Genomic DNA, 20,712 nt, shown 5'->3' with positions numbered 1-20,712 from the left:
TACCTCAGATAGGTACTACATAATAGTACTACAGTAGGTCGCCTCTGATAAACAGCAAATGACACTCTAAATACTCACGTAAAATCATGCATCTGAAAACATTCAGCTCAACGGTAACCCAGCGTCAGGTTCCGATTATTATCAGTATGGAAGCCAAAACTGAATGGTTCCTGTGTCTTGTCAATTGCTTGTTATCGAACTTCGATGACGATCTCAGTATGAGTCAGTTGTTTGTTGGTTTTTAATCCTATTTTTTTCCATTTATGTAGGATTCCAGATTCACAACTAATGGTCCTGGATTCGCCTACGACAATATCGAGTTAAGGACAAGCTCTGCTGTTACAGCGAATGCCCTTCCCAGTATTGGGCTTGCCGTAGATAACGCTGGATTAGAGTGTGAACTCTTTGGATGGGAAACTTCAGAGGGTGAGGTTTTTTTCTGTGGAAGATCGGTTTCTTTGTTGTAAACGCCGCACTAGATAATATTCATATAATATGACGGCGGTCTGTGACTAACAGTGGGCCAGACAACCCCATGATCAACTTCACGAGTATCTGTTTACGTAACTGGTGTACGGTGGCCTGTGTTTACCAATTCAGCGTGGCCACAACTTGAATCTTACAACTTAGCATTGGTTGCTAAAGATCAATTCTAACCCCGATCTTCACAGCCTGACCATCTAATCCTGTCAGTCACTCCTAACGACAAGCATCGATTGCTGAAGATCACTTTGATATTGAGGAAAACAAGCATAAAAACATAGGGACCTGAACTTAACACCAAATATCACTCTGGTCATAAAGGACCGATATGCATCTTGTCAGAATATGTAAGTATTATGTATATTAAGTTCCCGTTTCACAAAGTTTTCGGAGCGCTACGAATGTCGCACCTCCTATACTGTAGCACGGACTTACTGTATCATATTGTGATAGAAGAGCAAAACAGGGCCATTATACAACTCGAATTCAAATCCTGTAATTTACGTTATAGCCACACTACTATATTTTATACAGCAATTTAGAAAAAAACATACTTGTGAAATGTTGCTATACTACCAGACAGACGACCCGTGAAGGTCCCGGGGTAGAATAGGCCTTCAGCAACCCATGCTTGCCATAAAGGCCACTATGCTTATTGTAAGAGGCGACTAACGGGATCGGGTGGTCAGGCTCACTGACGTGGTTGGCACATGTCATCGGTTCCCAATTGCGCAGTTCGATGCTCATGTTGTTGATTACCAGACAGACTTACCTTAAAAGACACAGAAACTCGTTGATGGTTGCTCCGCGATGAAGTATTTCGTATCGCTCTAAGTACCCATCTCCTCCTTACCACCCGGTATTCATGGATAACAGCGCTAGATGTCACCACCCAACTGTAAAGCACCATCTTCAAAATATTATCATTGCCCACAAGAACTTCCCCAAAGCCCTGTTAATAGTGAAAAACAACCCCTGAAAATGTTTATAAAATTACTCTGAATTCAGGATGAACTTCATTTCAGAAAGCATTTTCCAATTCTTCTTCAGATGGTACTTTCAACCCTATCCTCCAGACGGAAAATGTCACCCTGATTAGTAGAGCTGACTGCCAAGCACGAGTGTCCTCCTTTGGCGCCAACATCACTTCATTTGACACCTGTGTCGAAGGAGATGTCATTTCAGTGGTATGTATATTTCAACATTGACAGATTATATTTTCCTGTAATGGTTCCTGCTGGCGATCACACTTTACCAGATGATATTTTCCGGATCATTAAATAGAAATAGTTTTCCAACATTGAACGACAAGTGAGATCTTCGTCGGGATCGCCATCAGGATACCGGAACATCCCCAAAAGCTCAGTATTCATCTAAGAATGACACTCTAATTCATATGGCATCTTCTTTCATGAGGGCACCTCTCTTCGAATGATACAAGCGAAATGTCAGTTGATCGTAGCCTGTACCTAGATTAAGACCATACGAAATGACTGGAAGTGGTATGGAATACATTAGATATCCATATCATCTGGTCTCAGTTGCGCATGTCGATGTTCATGCTGTTAGTCACTGGATTGTCTGGTCCCGACTCGATTATTTGCAAATCTCCGCCATATAGCTGGAACATTGCTGAGAGTGGCAGAAAACTAAATTTTACCCTGCAAACAAAGGTTACTTTCTTAACACAACGTGAACACTTAACAGTCTTCCAGTGGGATAGCCTGTGGTTAAAACGTCCTCCAGTGGGTTCGATTCTCCACATGGGAAGTAAATAGTCATGTCTGGACCAGACAGTCCAATGACTGACATCATGAGCATCGACCTACCCAGTTAGGACATAGAAATTACGAGTTCTTTCGAAAGTTCATTTCTGGTGTCCCCTTCTGTGATGCTGCAGGAATATTGCTGCAGTGGCACAAAACCATCCTCACTCCATTCTTTCTGCATCTGCAGAAAACATTGTATGTATTTTCCTCATCTGCAGAAAACACTGTATGTATTTTCCTCATCTGCAGGGGAAAGCTGGAAATCCACTCCGATGTAACGGAGATATTGTGGGCGTTGCATCATGGACTACGGGAGCTAACTGTCCAGGGGATATTGCTGTCAGCGTTTTCACTGCTTCCGTCAATTTTTTTGTAGGATAGTAGAAACTCCAATCGACACCTACGTATCACTAAAATATCATCAGGCAATAAACACATACACGTTCCATCTTTCACGCCATTTGCTTCAGTTTTGTTCATCTTTATTCAAATAGTTCGTTGTTTAAAGGCGCATTCCAGCAATTTGTGATAACCCTCCTATCCCGTTAGTCGCCTCTTACGAAGAGCATGGGTGGTCGAAAACTTACCTGGATCTTCACGGTTCCTAGACGAATGGTGGATCGAGTATTATTGTAACCATTGTTACCAGGACTACACAGATACCCCGTCTACCGAAAGATTATTTATGTACACATTTCAACATCAAAATAGTATTTACAACTAAATAAAATATGAAAGCAAGGAATTGATCCTGCTTGTCCAAATTATTTGTTTGTGCAATGCCGTGTCCTGTTCATGGTACATCAATGAAACATAAGCCAAAAAATCTGTGGAAGGCTCTTTAATACTCGAGACCACGACCCGTGAAGATCCGGTTCAGGAATGATACTCAGCAATCCCATGCTTGTCGAAGAAGGTCACTAACGGGATTGGATGGTCAGGCTCGGTGACGTGGTTGAGACTGTTATCTGTTTGTTATCCTTCTCGAAAAGGCGCATTCCAGCTATTTGTGATAACTCTCCTATCCCGTTAGTCGCCTCTTACGAAAGACATGGGTGGTCGAAAACTTACCTGGATCTTCACGGTTCCTAGACGAATGGTGGATCGAGTATTATTGTAACCATTGATACCAGGATTATACAGATACCCTGTCTACCTAAAATTTATTTATGTACACACTTCAACATCAAAATATCATTTACAACTAAACAAAATATGAAAGCAATTAATTGATCCTGCTTGTCCAAATTATTTGTTCATGCAATGCCGTGTCCTGTTCATGGTACATCAATGAAACATAAACACAAAAAATCTGTGGAAGGCTCTTTAATACTCGAGACCACGACCAATGAAGATGCGGTTCAGGAACTCAGCAATCCCATACTTGTCGAAGAAGGACACTAACGGGATTGGATGGTCAGGCTCGGTGACGTGGTTGAGACATGTTATCGTATCCCAGTTGTCTAGATCGAAGCTCGTGTTATTGATTACTGGATTATCTGGTCCAGAGTCGATTACGTATAGGCCACCGCCATATAGCTGGGATTATGTAGATCGATGTTCATGCTGTTGATCACCGGGTCGTTCCATCAGAACCACCACAACGTCAAAAGTGATAAAATACACGATGTGTACAAAGATACAAACTTTACACCAAACCTTTCCTATAAACTAAGAATATAAAATAAAATTCTGAAACACATCCATTGAATCATTTTAACGTTATTAGTTGAACAGATCTGAACTGTTTTCTGTTTGTTATCCTTCTCGGGGAATTACAAATATCAAAAATTGACACTGCACTCTGCTATAGATATGAGGATGATCACATTTTGAAACAGTCCATTCTAACAGTCCATTCTTCAGGCTAAAAAGGTTCAAAGTCTGTAAACAGGCGCAAATGTTTCAAAATATTGGCAAGGAAGGTGGAAACAACACTTACCCTCTGCTTCGAATACTTTCGTCTCAAAATTGGAAAACAATCCAACCTAGAGGTTTGGTTGACCCCTCAGAGGGTCGGTATTCATTGACATATCTGTGTAAAAAATAGACCTTTTTTCACATTCCCTAATGGGTAATACTGGGTAAATGCTTGGCTTTTATTCAACAAATCTCAGCTATGGATAGTGCACCTGTGTCGGTGGAGAACTGGAATCTAGCCACTGATGGTATTGTTGCCATTGCCCCATAAACCACAATGGAACATCTGAGCACATATCTCCTGTTTTGAGATCACTGCACTGACTTCCAATTGAACACAGAATAACCTATATACTATATTGTCTTCATGTTAAATGTATCTCTGGAATGACTCTAAACTGTCTATTCAGTATCATTGATATGTACCTGCCCACTATATTTCTCAGATCAGAGAATAAACGGTTCCTTGATGTCCCTCATGTCCAGACCAAGCGGCATGGCCATAGAATATTTCCTTATTCTACTTCTACTGTCTGGAATAGCCTACCCACTGAAATTAACCTCTGTCAAGACTATTCTTCCTTTCGTTTTCATCTCAAGACCTACTTCTACAGACTCGCCTATTCTAAATGATTCCTACCACTATACATTTTCCTTCTTGTGTGCGCCTTGAGCATGCATTGAGCATGAAAAGGCGCCTTTCAAGGGCATTATTATTACTATAACATACTGGAGGAATATTAATAATATTAGCACGGGTGTCATTGGGCATGGCTGCACAGGCCCTCGTATCATCGCGAGGAATAAAGATATTTTCAAAAAAATATAAACGTTTTGAAATGACCCAAGACATCAAATGCTTCACAGTACAATATTTACAGACAAGGCCGGACACTTCGGTGTACCACATCCGCCTGCTTTGCCGATCGCCACGCTACCATCGCATGCAAACGTTTAAAACTTCATCTAAACATAATCATTGGTGACTGGCCTATTGATCACCACTCATGACACCTACCAGTTCTTTATTGTTATTTCTACAAGTCGATTGAAAGCCGATTTTGACCCTCAACTAAACGATCTTGACACAAATGGCGGACGATAGCAAACGTCGACCAGTGAGAGGGCTTGCTTTGACCACACCTCCTTTATGCGACCTTATCGTCCTTGCTGTCGTCACAAGAAGAGACTTTGCGCATCACAAATCTCTGAAATTCTAGAAGGGACATTGTCGCGTTGTTGCAATGTCGAATTATCACCCTCTCAAACAAGCAAACAGAGGCAAAATAGATATAAAATAGACATATGCAGACAGGGCAGAATTATGGAAAATATCGCTCCCGTGCTTTCTTGCTCTAGCACTTTATCACTTTCTCGCTCTATCGCTTTCTTGTCTGGCTGTATTGCTCTATCACGTTTTCGCCTTGTTATATCGCTTTCTCACTTTTTCGATCTATCACTTTCGCTTCTCTTCCTATCGCATTCTCATCTCCTGCTTTTGCTTTTTCGTCTCGCTATATCGCTTCCTCATCTTGTTTTGTCACTTTCTCCTTTAGTGTTACCAGTTTCTCGTCTCGTAATATCGCTTTCTTGCTTTCATGCCTCTGATTTTTAAGCGACAGCCCTAATCAGCCACCACGGAATTCTACTCATGCAAATGTTCCACATGGCTGACGACGCATTTGATTGTTAAGTCGCCGAGATTGGTCTCAGATATTTCGCATTGACATGAACTTTGTCCCAATGTGCCTCCACACGCAGCCCAGACATCAAATGTGATTTCTCCCACTAAGCAAAGCCTAGTGGAACCCACCAAGAATTTTTAGAGAAAATATGAAGGTTCCCCAACACTGCAACCTTCTGCATTAACCAGAATCTCAGATGGGTTGGGTTCCCAGTTGCGAACCCGGGCACTCTCCTGGTCTGCACCATGAGTTCAGGGGAAACCAAACCAAGGGTGAATGGGACAGTGGGGATTCTGATGACAGAAATCGAGACATTTAAATCGTGAGGTCTTCATATTTAAAATGCTTTCTCTGAATCTTGCCCGTCACCTTCAATTGAAAACGGACAGAACATTCAATGATATTAATGCATGTAAATTCATTAGCTTTATCAAAAAGGGCAAGATCAGGGTTGTCGTCTGGATTGTTTCCGAGGCTGTACATGGGCCTATTCCAAAGGAGACTTAACCCCCTGGATGCCACAGGGACATATATGTCCTTCCTCTACACCCTCACTTTGAAGTCCAATTACATTCTAAATATACCACGCATATATAAATACTTCACAGGTGTGAATTCTGCGGGAAATTCCCTGTTTCTTGATACCATCCACTATTATCTCAGACCAAGCTAAAGTGCCTTAAATTGCCTTTCAAAATAGGCTTCATCGTAAATGCCGTCATTTTTCCAGCTGTACAAAATCGACATTCACACCCGGAAATTGGCCAACACATAATGTTTATCGACACTGTAAACAAAAAAAGTAAACGAAACGGGGTTTACTGTCTGTGCTCGTTTACATCAAATACGAGTACAGCAGAGAAGTGTTATCTGCTATCCGTTTCAGCTGGTTCCCATGGCAGTACCTGGAGTTGCTCATTTGTCACGTCATTTTAACTGTACGTCACAATATGGCTTGAATGACGTCACCACTGTTGATGACAAAACAATTGTTTGCGATGCCTCTATGTGTCAATACGCAGTGAATAGTCTTGCAGTTTCAGGGAATCTAATACCATCTGATCATGTTTTTCAACCAATCCGATTACAGAACACAGTGACTTTTGGTTTATAATGTTACTTAACTCATGACCAGACATGTCATACTGGTACCAGAAGGTTTATATCTAATAGATTAAGATTAAGTATTTATTAGTCACTGAGCTGAAACAGGATTACAAGATTTTGAGATGTTTTAATCTGAAATCCATTTGTTAGATAGCAGTTTACTAAAGTACAACGTAATAATTCACCTTCTGGAGATTGGTCAATCGCAAACTGAAGTAGATCTCACTTATACTACAGTAAGCAGTATGAGCATACTCAACGAAATATAACACCAACGTGATAACAACTCCCTGTTTATTGCATAGAGCAGTGTTTCAACGTACTTCGTTCAGGTAAAACAAGTTGACTGAATATTGATTATTTCCTTCACCTGGAGTGGTTTTCGACTTTGTCATTCTGAAGCTGAATTACAGATAGAATCTGTCACTTAGCTGTTGAATTAGCATCGAATCAGCCTGTTAACAATTTGTTGAGCTTACTCTCCCGCTGGCTCAATCCAACGGCGTGCTACTTACGGAATTACCAGCTGTTGTAGGTGCTGTTTTCGTTGTTGTTACAGCCCATGTGAGCCAGAAACTGACCTATGAATTGCAAATTTTATTATTGTACGCAATTGCCACATAAATATAAATATTACACATGTTTATCATTTACTAATACCGAACAGCTTTCTGATGTTTTCAATTTTTTACGTACTCCACCAAATGCGTTGTTGAAGAATCTATCATCACTGAAAAAGCAGAAGTTGTTATCTGTCGAGGTGGGATGAAAGTTCAGAAACGGAACAGGCAGTCATGGAGGGGACATCTCAAAGTCTATTCCGGGAGACCTGTCGGTTCCTCGTCTGCCGTAATGTCATAGTCACGACATAAAGGGATGACAAGTGATGCCACAGTTGCCTGAATTTGTTAAGGGATTCCTTAACCAAAACGTCTACGTCACGTAATCTAAAAGTTGTGTTTGATCTGGCAACATATCCTTTGTCAATACCCCATATTACCGCCCCTACCTGCTTCGAATCACCCTCACAATGTTAACTTGTTTGAGTAGCATTTTAGAAGTTGAGGTGTACAAATTGTTAATGCAAGATTCATACAGTATATTTTGTATATAATTCCCGCATGCAGATATCACATAATTTTCATATGCATTATAAATGCCTTTACACTTTGTCGTGTCTCCGTAGCGCAGTGCTCCTATCACTTCAGCCTTTTGTGTGATATTACCTCCCTTGATAGTAATCTTACCATCTGGAGGTCAAATGCCGCTTTTCACTGAAACTTTTGCAGTTTTAAATAATTTGTTTATATATCCCAGCACCACTTTGCGATCATGTGACCATGAAAAGCACGTGCGGTGCTGGGATCATATGTTCAGTGTGTGAGCAGCTTCCATGTTGTGAAGACATGTCTCCTTCGACTGTGAAAAACGTAACATGGCACTCAGGAAGACAAATGCAACTTTACTTCTTGTACAGATATTTCGTCAAATGTTTTCAATATTTCTAAACGTGATATTAGGTGATAGTTCGTTAATGCATTATATTAATGACCAAGTAATATTACAATTGTTTATTTACAGTTTTCCATACCCCATCCATTGGTTAATGTCAACGTCTGCCAACTCACAACGCACCATTAACCCCTGTGGATGCGAGTTTTTGGTCGTTTGTTTTTCTTACGTCTACACAAATTAGACAAATTGTTATGGGAATTCCTGCATCGAAACGTCGCAATCACGCAATAAAGAAGTTTTTATTCATAACAATTTGTCCTATTTGTTTTCCTCACAATGTTTGTGTTCCAGAACATTTGTCAGTGCCCTTGCTGATGCTCCTAAAGCTTTCGATGCCCGCTTACGGAATTTATTAATGGCATAAAATGGTTTGAAGAAGATACCAACTTCTTGATTTTCAATGATGATAGTTTCTTAAACAACTTGTTTGGTAGAGTCCGGAATATTTTCAAACATCATTTAGCTGTTGGGTAATAGTAAATGAGAAAGTTGTGTACTATCTACATTTATGTGGCATTTTTGTACAATGATAAAATTTTGCTAAGACGGACTGTACTTTGTCACTATACATATATCCTTCTAGCTACCTGCTGGTAGTAACCATTATCTTGATAACGGTCTGGGAATAAACATCTAAACTCCTCTCTCTACTTCAGCAAGAAATCAGATTCTGCAAAATCGTGTTTTAAGAATGCTGATGAAACAAGCATTAGATTACGACTGGCGCTGTGCTCCTATATCTTATACCAGTACATCAAAAAGATGAACATGTAGATGTCACTACAGAGACATATTTTATACCAGTACATCAAAAAGATGAACATATAGATGTCACTACAGAGACATATTTTATACCAGTACATCAAAAGATGAACATATAGATGTCACTACAGAGACATATTTTATACCAGTACATCAAAAAGATGAACATATAGATGTCACTACAGAGACATATTTTATACCAGTACATCAAAAAGATGAACATATAGATGTCACTACAGAGACATATTTTATACCAGTACATGAAAATGATGAACATAGGGATGTCACTACAAAGACATATGGATGTTGCATTCATATTGCGCCCACCTCATAGCTCTAATAGTTTGCTTGTAGCGCTAAGAGTCAAAGCAGGCACATTATTACCCCGGATAACCCAGGTTTATTAGGCGCTAGGAGTATATAGTCACATGACATCCCACCGGGTACCCATTTTCTGCAGGGTGAACAGAGGTAATTTTGAACAAATTCACTTGCCTAGGTGAGACCACATGTGTCATCTGCTTCGTTGTGGGGCAGGACTGAAGTCCGAGAAACTATGGGGGGTCAAGCTGCCGCTCACCCGTCCGAGCACTGTCCACTCCCCGCTCCCATCGTTGCTTAACTTCATCTGATTGTGGCCTGAGCTTTATGTACAAGGCCACAAGCCACTACAGTCAGTGGGTTATATTTAACCCGTGTGTATGTAATTTGTATTTAATATGAAGAGTGAGATGGGTATACAGTACACGTCTGCGCTTTTGTGGTTAACAAATGAAGCATACGCTTGAAACTGCTAGCCTTACTAGAGCCAATACAATAGTCGATGCCAAGTTTTGAAACTTAAATCAAGAGAGATGCAGATGAGTGAAGTTACACTAATATACAGAATTGGTTCCTAGTTGATCGGATAGGAGAGCGACTAGAAAACATATACTTTGAGATACACTTACTTTAAACATGATCCCAACCTTCAAGTGTATCTCTTCGCGCGTCAGATGCAGTTGCATTGACTTTGCTGTCAAAATGGACAGACCATTCGATGATATAAGTACATGTAAATTCATTAGCTTTCTCGAAAAGCACAAGATGCGCTTTGTTGGCTTGATTTCTCCTGAGGCTATGTAGTGGCCTATACCAAAGAAATTTCAAAGCATCATTTTCCATGACGCCATGAACATGCTCAGGAAAGAGCCATGGATGAACTTTGGAGTCCAAGCCACAGGCATGGCGGAGACGGTAATAAGAGTAATGAACCATACCATAAGATTTGTTGGCTGTAATTCTTCTCAGGCTGTATATGGGCCTATTCGACAGAAGTCTAAAAACATCATTTTCAATGACGCCCTGGACATGTTCAGGGTTGTAGCATAGATGGACCTCGTTGTTGTACCAAAGAAAGACACCCGTCTCTGTAAATTCTTTACAAAGTCGATATTTCTTGTCAATATTTTCTTCAGAATCACATTTAGGAAATTGCGAAGGGGAACTAACAGGTCCCGAGCCGCGAAAAAATGAACTGGCACATGCGACATGATCACGCTTTCAGACATAGGAAAATGAAAAATATGTAACCACGACAATAAGAAACTCATGGCCATGAGTGAGTGATTATACGTCGCCGCTTTTATCAATAATCAAGATACGTCACCGCTTTTATCAATAATCAAGAAACGTCGTCGCTTGAAACTCCAGAAATTGGCCTTCATACATTGCGTCAATGTGGGGAATCGAACCCGGGTCATTGGCGTGACTAGCTAACCCACCGCAAGCCACGCCCAGGGGTTTCAGCTTGTTACAGCTGGATTTATATGACTTAGATACTCAACTTCATCAGTTCATCTTTAATCACTCCAGACAGGCATTTCCTCACCATTACAGTAGAAGGCGACACGGCCTCACTGCATGGTTCTACTTTGCGCAAATCTTTAAGCAATATTAAGGTGTGGTGGGGTAGGCTAGTGGAGAACAGCCTTCTACATAATCGCCGTTTCTTATTGCATTGGGCCGGCAGATTCAAATAATTCAGGCCCTTGCGCCTTTTTCCTGCGGTTTTTTTGTTGAACTTTTTTAATTAACGGTCTGGAATCACTGATTATACATCATGCTACGACAGCTTACAGTTTCACTTCGTCGTATTACCGCGTTTTAAATAAATAAATAAATAAATAAATAAATAAATAAATAAATAATCTTCTCTCGGCACCAAGGATTTTCTAGAAACAGTACGTAACTGTATACAGTACTAGATATTACAATTATGTTATCTCTTTATTGGTTTCCCTTTTAGAAAATGGGCCTGGAGGTCTCATTCTGGGCCCTCAAAGTTTAGAGCCTGCTGGCGACAGCAGGCCCTGATGGCCATTTGGCAAACTAAAGTATTGCAAACACAGGTGGAGAAGCCGAATGAGTTCAGTACTTGCTCGTGGCGTAGATGAGCCGGGTTCGATTCTCCGCGTTGGTACGATATGTAAATTTTAAAGCTATTTCTGGTGTCTTCCGCCGTGTTATTGCTGGGATATTGCAATATTGGCGAACCCGTGACAATCTGGGTTATAATCGGCAATCCATGCTTGTCGTAAGAGACGACGTACAGGACACATGTCATCGCATTCCGTATCACTGGATTATCTTGTCTAGGGCTCGATTAATTACATATCGCCACTATATACTGGAATATTGCTGAGTGCGGCCTTAAACAACAAACCAACTACGCTCGTACACACGCAGACTCAGACTTGTAACACTCGTGACGATATGATGGAGAGATCAACGGTTTTCTGACAGCCTCCATGCACCTGGAACATTGCGGACATCGAGGTTTACAGTTCTGTTAACGTTGCTACAAAACGTCATTAATACAAATATCACGAGACGTACGAAATGATGAGTACCCGTTGCCCTTGTCCGTTTCTGTACTTCACATGTTTGCACTTTATCGTCCTGTTTAACAAAGTCCGTTGTCTCAACCGGCACAGTAACAGGTGCTTCGTTCCCCCCTGCTGGTTCGACGAAATTGGTCATTTGAGTTCTGTCGGCATGGCTATTATCCTGGAGCCCCATGGCGCTTGTTAACAGGATATGTAAACATCCCATCCTGCTGTTGCTTGGTATTTATGAATACCCAATCACATTGCTGCACACTATTAAGAACTTCCTTAAATACTCGGAAACCGAGGTGTTTGGTGTCAAGAAATATATACAGACGATATATACAGACGATATCCAGAATTCCAGGACAGCAAGAATGTCGACCCTCTACATCGTTGTACTGATGTGCTTGTCAGGTAACGGTTTTCAGTTGACAGCAGTGTTTTGTTCTTTGAAATATCATTGCAGCAAAACATGATTTCTTTATTGTTAAAGTGGAAGCTGTCAAAACAGGCATCTGTCCAGTCCGACAAGTTGTATACACTGGAGTAAAATCTCAGTCCTGTCCGTGGCTTCCACATTTATCATCAACTCCACAGTCTGGCGCGTTGTCTAAACCGGATTATTTCTTCAGTCTCAAAGAGTACCGGTTTAGACGGCTTCCACTCTAGATGTATTTAATTCCGCAATCAGCAATATTCCAGCCACTTAACAACGACCCGTAAGTGATTGAGTCCTAACTGATGCTTGTAATTCTGAAGACAATACGACCATTTTGGGTGCGATGTCAAGTACCGAGCAAACCATGGGAGTGTTTCATATTTCTGTCCCTTTTGTCTGCAATGTGATTGGCAAGATTCAGGAAAAGCAGGCTCCCCACTGTTCTCGGCGCCTTCGGTTTGGTACCTCCTGATCTGTTGGCGCGTATCAAGAGAGTGCCCGGGTTCTCCACCGGGAGCACAGCCGTTCTGATACTCTGGGTAATGCAGAAGGCTGCAGTGTTGATAAGTCGACCTATTCTCCGAAAGGTTTTTGCCTTGGGTTCAACTACGCTGCGTTTCCTGGAAGAAGTCCCAATTGGTGTCTAGCTCGGTGATGAGCAAGACTAGCCTGACTGTGCCAGGATCACCCAAACCCTCTTGGCTGCTTGCTTTCTTTAAATAATAATAATAATAATAATAATAATAATAAACTGCTGCATTTTCATTCTAATCTGTAAATAATAATAATAATGTAAATAATAATGTATCAGAATAATCGTTAGAACTTGGATTTATTTGGATTATTTATTTATTTATTTATTTATTTATTTATTTATTTATTTATTTATTTATTTATTTACTTGGATTTTATTGCTTTGTATGTGGCTTGTATCCCATGATCAATGCACAAAAGCGTTTCTATGAGTTCCACTGACTGGCGACCCGTAAAGGTCCCGGGGTAAAATATGCCTTCAGCAACCCATGCTTTCCACAAAAGGTGACTGTGCTTGTCGTAAGAGGCGACTAACGGGATCGGGTGGTCAGGCTCGTTGACTTGGTTGACACATGTCATCGGTTCCGAACTACGCAGATCAAACCTCATGTTGTTGATCACTGGATTTTCTGGTCCAGACTCGATTATTTACAGACCGCCACCATATAGCTGGAATATTGCTGAGTGCGGCGTAAAATTAAACTCACTCACTCCACTGAGTGGCATCTTTTCAATCACATCTTTCGTGAACATATGTCTTGTGTTTCTGGAAAGAGCTGGCAAAGACTGAATGTTTCTGATGTGAACTGGAAGACTCGTCCACATATTAGGTTTAGCAGCAGCAGTTTCTGATCCCATGAACAAAAAGGTCTTGACCACGTCACCATATCTCACATGTTCATGCTGATTGTCACTGGATTGTCTGATCCAGACTCGATTACTTTCAGACCGCTGCCATATGCGTTGAACTTCAATTTAAACAACAATCAATCAATTAATTTTGATGTAGCTTAACAATGTAGTTTTACTGGTCACAACATGGCTTAAATACTGCTCAGATTTGGCTTAAATACTGACTTCAGAGATTTAACTCATGCATTTGCCAGAATTACAGGCTGAAGTATATGAATTTGCTATTTCAGCCGCATGTCAAGCTGCTCCTCAGAAACGTTTTTCAGGCGGCACAAATGTTACAGCGGACGACTTCCCATGGGTGGGGAGTCTGCAGCAAAACATTTCCGGGACATGGACGCATATTTGTGGAATGGTAGCAGGAACTAACGTTGGCACGACTGCAGCTCAGTGTTATCCTGTAAGGTATCTATTGTTGTATTACTTTAGTCTCACAGATGAACAAGAGACTGCCAAGATCGGCCTTTTTCAACCAATATTTATCCGGTTCTCTGATTTGGTTGGCACCTCTTACCGGTGAAAAAGAAACTCTTCGGATGGGTCTTCTTGTGTGACTAACGGTATCAGTTGGTGGATGGTTCATAACAACCCGTGCAGGTTCGTGTTAGAATTGGCTTTCAGGCGACTAACAGGATCAGTTTGTCAGACAAACTGTCTAGGTTGACACATGCCATTGTATCCCGAATTTGTAGATCGATGTTCATGATGTTCTTCACTGGATTGTTTGGTCCAGACCGTCGCCACATAGCTGGAATATTGCTGAGTGCAGAGTTAAACAACAAGCCAAATGATTCACGCCTCAAACTACCTAGAACATAATTTGGGACAAAGATCATTGCAGCACAGCAATGAATGTTTCTCAGCTTCCAATGGCAATGGACCCGTAAAGGTCCCGGGATAGAATAGGCCTTCAGCAACCCATGCTTGCTATAAAAGACGACTATGCTTGTCGTAAGAGGTGACTAACGGGATAGAGTGGTCAGGCTCGCTGACTTGGTTGACACATTTCATCGGTTCCCAATTGCGCAGATCGATGCTCATGTTGTTGGGTACTGGATTGTCTGGTCCAGACTCGATTATTTACAGACCGCCACCATATATCTGGCATATTGCTGATTGCGGCGTAAAACTAAACTCACTCGCTCACTCCAGTGGCAGTACTGATCAAACGTGAGGTAAAATCTGGTATCCACAATTTCTTAGGTTGATGTTGGTGATGTCAGTCATTTCATTGTCTGCTTCAGACACATTAACGAGGACCTCTGGACATGACGATGTACACAAGACGTTTACTTCATTTAGATTAGTCCACCTTTTGCCTTGGGGATGGGGAAATACGAGAGTACCCACATTTTGAACCAGATTAACAACTGTTTTATGTTTCAGCGCCGTAAACAGTGACTACAGACTAGTGTTTGATGCGTATGATCTATCAGACACTTCTCAAGCAACCATCACGACTATCTCGACTGTTCTGCGGGTATGTGCATTCTACATTGTCGGCATAAGCCAATTTTGAAATCATGGGGTGTCATTAGTTCAGTATATTCTCTTTTCTATTTTGAAAACAGCATACAAATATTTATTTACATGTATTGACAGCAACACAGTTCCAGTTATGTTAACAATCCAAACCATTTTAGACTTACCTTGACATTGCTTTAATGTAATGCTGATCCGGAATCGAGGCGGTGGGGTGGCCTAGTGGTTAACGCGTTCACGCCGGGGACCCTGGTTCGATTCCCCACATGGGTACAATGTGCAAAGACCATATTCCGATGTCCCTGCCGCGAATATTGCTAAAAGCGGCGTAGAACTGTGCTCACTTGCTCACTCTGACCCAGTTACGCCGTTCTGTGTTTTGGTAATCGATGGTTTATCAAATTTGTGCATCTATCTTACTGCAGGTTTCATTTAGTCACCTCTGATGAACAGCAAATTTCTTACATAAGAAAACATTCAGAGCAATGATTTAATTGACAACAACCCAATGTTGACTATCAACACTTTAACATCATGCCAAAACAGAATGCCATTGTCTAGTGCTTGTTTCGAACTTCAATGACGCTCTCGATATCCGGCAAAGTCGGTAAAAACATCACACATTTCAGATAATATTTTGGCCTGTACTAAATACTGGGGTGTGTGCACTCAACGTAGCTTCCTGATGATACAATAAAAGATTTATTTTCCCTTACAACTTGCCTGAAATGGATAATTGGAACTTCGAGCGAACAGCTTCCAAACTGAAGCACTCGCTATACAATAGAATGTAAACGATTTCTCCGTACATCGAAAACTGTGGCACGCGGTGTGGTCGGTGTTTTGCCGAACTGGTTTCAGTCACAAGTCACTTTAGGATTCGCTTGACATAACGGTCGCCTTGTGGAGGGCGCAGCGGTCGATTTAACATTGATTTAAGTCATTCGAACGTTTTAATTTAATGCTGCATTCCGAATACGTACTTTGGGGGATAAATTATGTAGCTGTTTCCATGAGATCTGATATTATGCATCATTGATAGAAAAGCATTATGTATTTTTAGAGAAATGGCACGAGACATTGTGCCTTTAAATATCCTCTAATCTTTTAGGATTCCAGATTCACAACTAACGGTCCTGGATTCGCCTACGACAATATCGAGTTAAGGACAAGCTCCGCTGTTACTGCGTATGCCCTTCCCACTATTGGACTTGCCGTAGACCATGCTGGATTACAGTGTGACATATTTGGATGGGGAAAGTTAGCAGGTAAGGCTTTTTTCTGAATTGGTTTCCTTTTTGTTAACGACGCACAATACAGTATCCATGTTATATGGCGGCGGTGTGTGAATACTCGGGTCTAGATCACACAATCCAGTGATCAACATCATGAGCATCTATCTACACAACTGGGATACGATGGCTTGTGGCCGCCAGTTCATCGAGCTAAGAAACCCAAACTGAGTGAGTGAGTTTACTTTTACGCCCCAATCAGCAATATTTCTTGTATGTGGTTCGGTCTCGACCAGACAATTCAGTGGTCAACGATCTGCACAACTTGGATACAATGGCAATCAAATCATCGAGCATGACCACCCAGTTTTGCTAGCTGCCTCTTTCGACAAGCATTGGTTTCTGAAGAACAATTCTAACACGGATCTTCCCGGGTGATAAAACAAACAACAAAACGTAGAGTTTTGAACTCTACACCACAGACAGTCCAATCAGTCATATAGGACCAAAATGATTTTTTACAGTGTTGTCAAAATAAGGTGTACCTTGTACACTGTTCCATAGACCTACGATGTTCGTAGCACAGGATCACACTGTCGTCATGAACAGGAAGCACAGGATCACACTGTCGTCATGAACAGGAAGTGCAGGATCACGCTGTCGTCATGAACAGGAAGTGCAGGATCACGCTGTCGTCATGAACAGGAAGTACACGATCACGCTGTCGCGCCACATTTTCATACCCATCCACCATCCATGGATGACAACACTCACCTCACCATTTGGAGCCGTCATCGCCCAGTTGACGAGCACCCCCCATTAAAATATTACCATTGCACACAAGAATTCCCAAAACGTGCCTGTGGTGAACAATTGTTTCACTGTCAGAAAGTATCTCCTGGTTCATTTTAGATGGTACCTTTGGCACTATCCTCCAGACGAGAAATGTTACCCTAATCAGCAGAGCTGACTGCCAAGCACGAGTGTCCTCCTTGGGCGCCAACATCACTTCATTTGACACATGTGTCGACGGAGATGTCATCTCAGAGGTAAGTATATTTTAACATTGTTAGATGATATTTTCCTGCAATAGATGTTGCTGGTCAGCACATCTTTACCACATAGTATTTTCCGCATCATTTAATCCAGAAATAGCTTTCGAACACTGAACGACAATTGAAGTTGTGATGATGGGGCTAGAGAAGAGGGGTGTGTGTGTCTGTGTGTGTGTCTGTGTGTGTGTGTGTCTGTGTGTGTGTCTGTCTCTGTCTGTGTGTGTGTGTGTGACTATGTGTGTGTTGAGGGTGGGGGAGTTTTCGGGTCTTCCAGAGGAGTAGCCCAGTGTTTAAAACGTTCACTTGTCATGCTGAAGACTGGGCTTCAGTTTCCCTCATGGGACTGTGTTAAGTCGATTTCTAATGTCCTCCTCAACCATATAGATTGGATATGGCTAGTAGAGATAAAACCATATTCACTCACTACTGCAGCTGGATAAAAATACATGTTTTTTATCTCTCTGCAGGGGGACGCTGGAAATCCATTACGGTGTAACGGGGATATCGTGGGCGTTGCATCATGGTCAACAGGAAACAGCTGTACAGATAGTCCTGTCAGCGTTTTCACTGCTTCCATCAATTTTTTCGTTGGATAGTAGAAAGTCCAAGCAACAACTCTACACCAGTAAGAACTTGCCAGGCAATAAACACATTCATGTGCCAGCTGTCACGTCTTTTGCTTCTGCTTTGCTCATCTTTACTACACAGTTTTCTGTTTGCTTGCTATGTACGCCTCACTCGTAGTACGAGTCAGTTACGTTTTACACCGATCTCCGAAATATTCCAGCAAAATCTCAATGGGGGACACCAGAAATGGACTTCATACGTTGTACTCATGTGGTTAATCAAACCTGGGTCTTCTGCGGGACGAGCGAAAGCTGTAACCACTTGGCTACCTCACTGCCATAGTAAGGATGAAGTCATCCCACTTGTCCAAAAAGGGATATGCGGAGTGTGTAGTCATTGCTTTGTGCAAGGATATGTATATGGTTACAAACAGTTGGTTGGTCGGTTCTTCACCGCCGCACTCATCATTATTGCAGCCACATATCAACATCATGTGCATCGATCTATACAACTGAAATACAATGGCATGTTTCAACCAAATCTGACAACTCTTGTGACAAACATGGTTTCCTGAAGACCAGATCACTTAGATCTTCATGGATGGTGACATCTGTTATCAGGTAGGTACACACGTTAGGTGATATGTTTCGTGCATGTTTAATGTGCTCTCATCATGTCAGTCACTGGATTGTCTGATCCAGAATGGTTACGGACTGGTCGGAACACTGATCAGGACACCAGATTATTGATTAATGCAGCCTTCATCATGGCCAGACTTAACAATCCGGGTTTAAATTGGTCTTCAGCAATCCACGTCTGTCTTAATATCGACTAACAGGATTGGTTGATCAGGCTCGTTGACTTGGTCGTTGACACATGTCACGTGTTGACACATGACCATTGCGTAGATCAATACTAATTATTACTGTTGATCACTTGATTGTCTGGTGCAGACTCGATTTTTGTGTAGATTGATGCTCAAGTTAATGATCTTCATCTCAATCCACGAATCACGACTGAGAAGTTTTGAACCTATTGCGATAGGTCTGTTGGGGAATGGCTTAACAGGGCGTGGCTTCACATTTCCATTGCCACAGGCACGCCTTTTGAGTGCTCTGGAGGCGATGTCGGAATAACAAGGAAGTTGTCGATATCTCATGGGAAGGACATCGGCGTGCCATAACGCCAATACAGATGAATATATGTATACTATCCCAAAAATGAAACGCATGGGCGATTTGTATTTTAAAAACATCTGTTAATTACCTATTGTCAGTCGTCAAAATATGTAATGGAAGTGTTACAAACATCATTTTACACAAGTGCACAAGTAATCGATTTTACCTGACAATGTTGATATTTAGGAGATATCATACAAGAATTAAAAAGGCATCGTCCAAACATAACAGAAATCACCTTACAATTGAAATTGTGTAGTCTAAAGCATGCACTGTCTGCCAATAACAATCCAGATTACTGTTGGAAATTAGCATTCGTTTTCAAGGTCAAACCATCACGCCAAGTCTTGACTCTGCAACACGGAACATCGCCATTAAAAGAATGCACGCTGGAGGATACCAATCTTCTATTGTCAGGCGTCTGAATGTTAATCTGAGCAAGATATCATGGCTTGTAGCTCGTTGCAGCAAAACAGGTATACCAAATGACCGTCCCCGTACAGGCAGACCTCGAGTTACCACTGCAGCCCACGATTGGTACATCCGGGTACCACAGCTGCGTGATCGTACTGCCACGGGTGAGAGCACAGCAGCCAGGGTGCCAGCACTTCGGAGGATACCAGGTCAAACTGAACGGAACAGGTGGGAAGAGATTGGTCAGAGAGCCAAGATATCCGACGTTAGGCCCGTGCTACATCGTCACCATCACGCTTAAAAGCCCGAATGGGAATTTATACATAAAACCATCTGTAGCTAACTCCTTGAAGAAAGTTAAGACATTGCTAACGATTTCTCGACACTTAGATATCAAACGACCTTGTAACGGTTTTTCGGACATATTAACAATCACCTGACAAAGGCGCACACCTCCACAATAATAGACCCTACCAGTTGCGAAACGGCCACGCAGTGCATTAGTATTCACTTAATCAGGTCAAACTGAAGAACCTGCACCTGGTAAGATTTCATGGTTGTTAAAGTGAGTGAGTGAGTTTTTACGCCACACTCAGCAATATTCCAGCTATATGGCAGCAATCTGTAAATTATCTAGTCCAAACCAGACAACCCAGTGATCAACAGCATGAGCATCAATCTGCACGACTGGGAACCGATGACATGTGCCAGCCACGAGATCCTGCTTGTAGCTTTTTACAAGCATGGGTTACTGACTATCATTACTGTAAAGTAATACATAATAATAA

The 20,712-nt window shown here is 41.7% G+C and overlaps 1 protein-coding gene across 1 annotated transcript; it reads left to right on the top strand.

The window, feature by feature from the left end:
* The first annotated feature begins 12,299 nt into the window (after positions 1–12,299).
* On the top strand, positions 12,300–18,361 carry LOC137259473 (chymotrypsin-like serine proteinase). Its single transcript, XM_067797121.1, has 6 exons — positions 12,300–12,525; positions 14,227–14,401; positions 15,395–15,476; positions 16,590–16,746; positions 17,623–17,759; positions 18,233–18,361. Exons 1-6 carry the CDS (start codon positions 12,300–12,302, stop codon positions 18,359–18,361), a joined length of 906 nt encoding a protein of 301 aa, XP_067653222.1.
* The last annotated feature ends 2,351 nt before the right edge of the window (positions 18,362–20,712 follow it).

Source organism: Haliotis asinina, chromosome 13 (assembly GCF_037392515.1).
Source record: "Haliotis asinina isolate JCU_RB_2024 chromosome 13, JCU_Hal_asi_v2, whole genome shotgun sequence".
Lineage (NCBI taxonomy): Eukaryota > Metazoa > Mollusca > Gastropoda > Lepetellida > Haliotidae > Haliotis > Haliotis asinina.
Note: the sequence above shows the minus strand (reverse complement) of the source record. Positions and strands in the feature narration are given on the sequence as shown.

Coding starts and splice junctions, on each gene's coding strand:
- LOC137259473 (XM_067797121.1), top strand. CDS start 12,300: ATGGCGCTTGTTAACAGGATATGTAAACATCCCATCCTGCTGTTGCTT. Junction 12,526..14,226: donor TGTACTGATGTGCTTGTCAG/GTAACGGTTTTC, acceptor TTGCTATTTCAG/CCGCATGTCAAGCTGCTCCT. Junction 17,760..18,232: donor ACGGAGATGTCATCTCAGAG/GTAAGTATATTT, acceptor ATCTCTCTGCAG/GGGGACGCTGGAAATCCATT.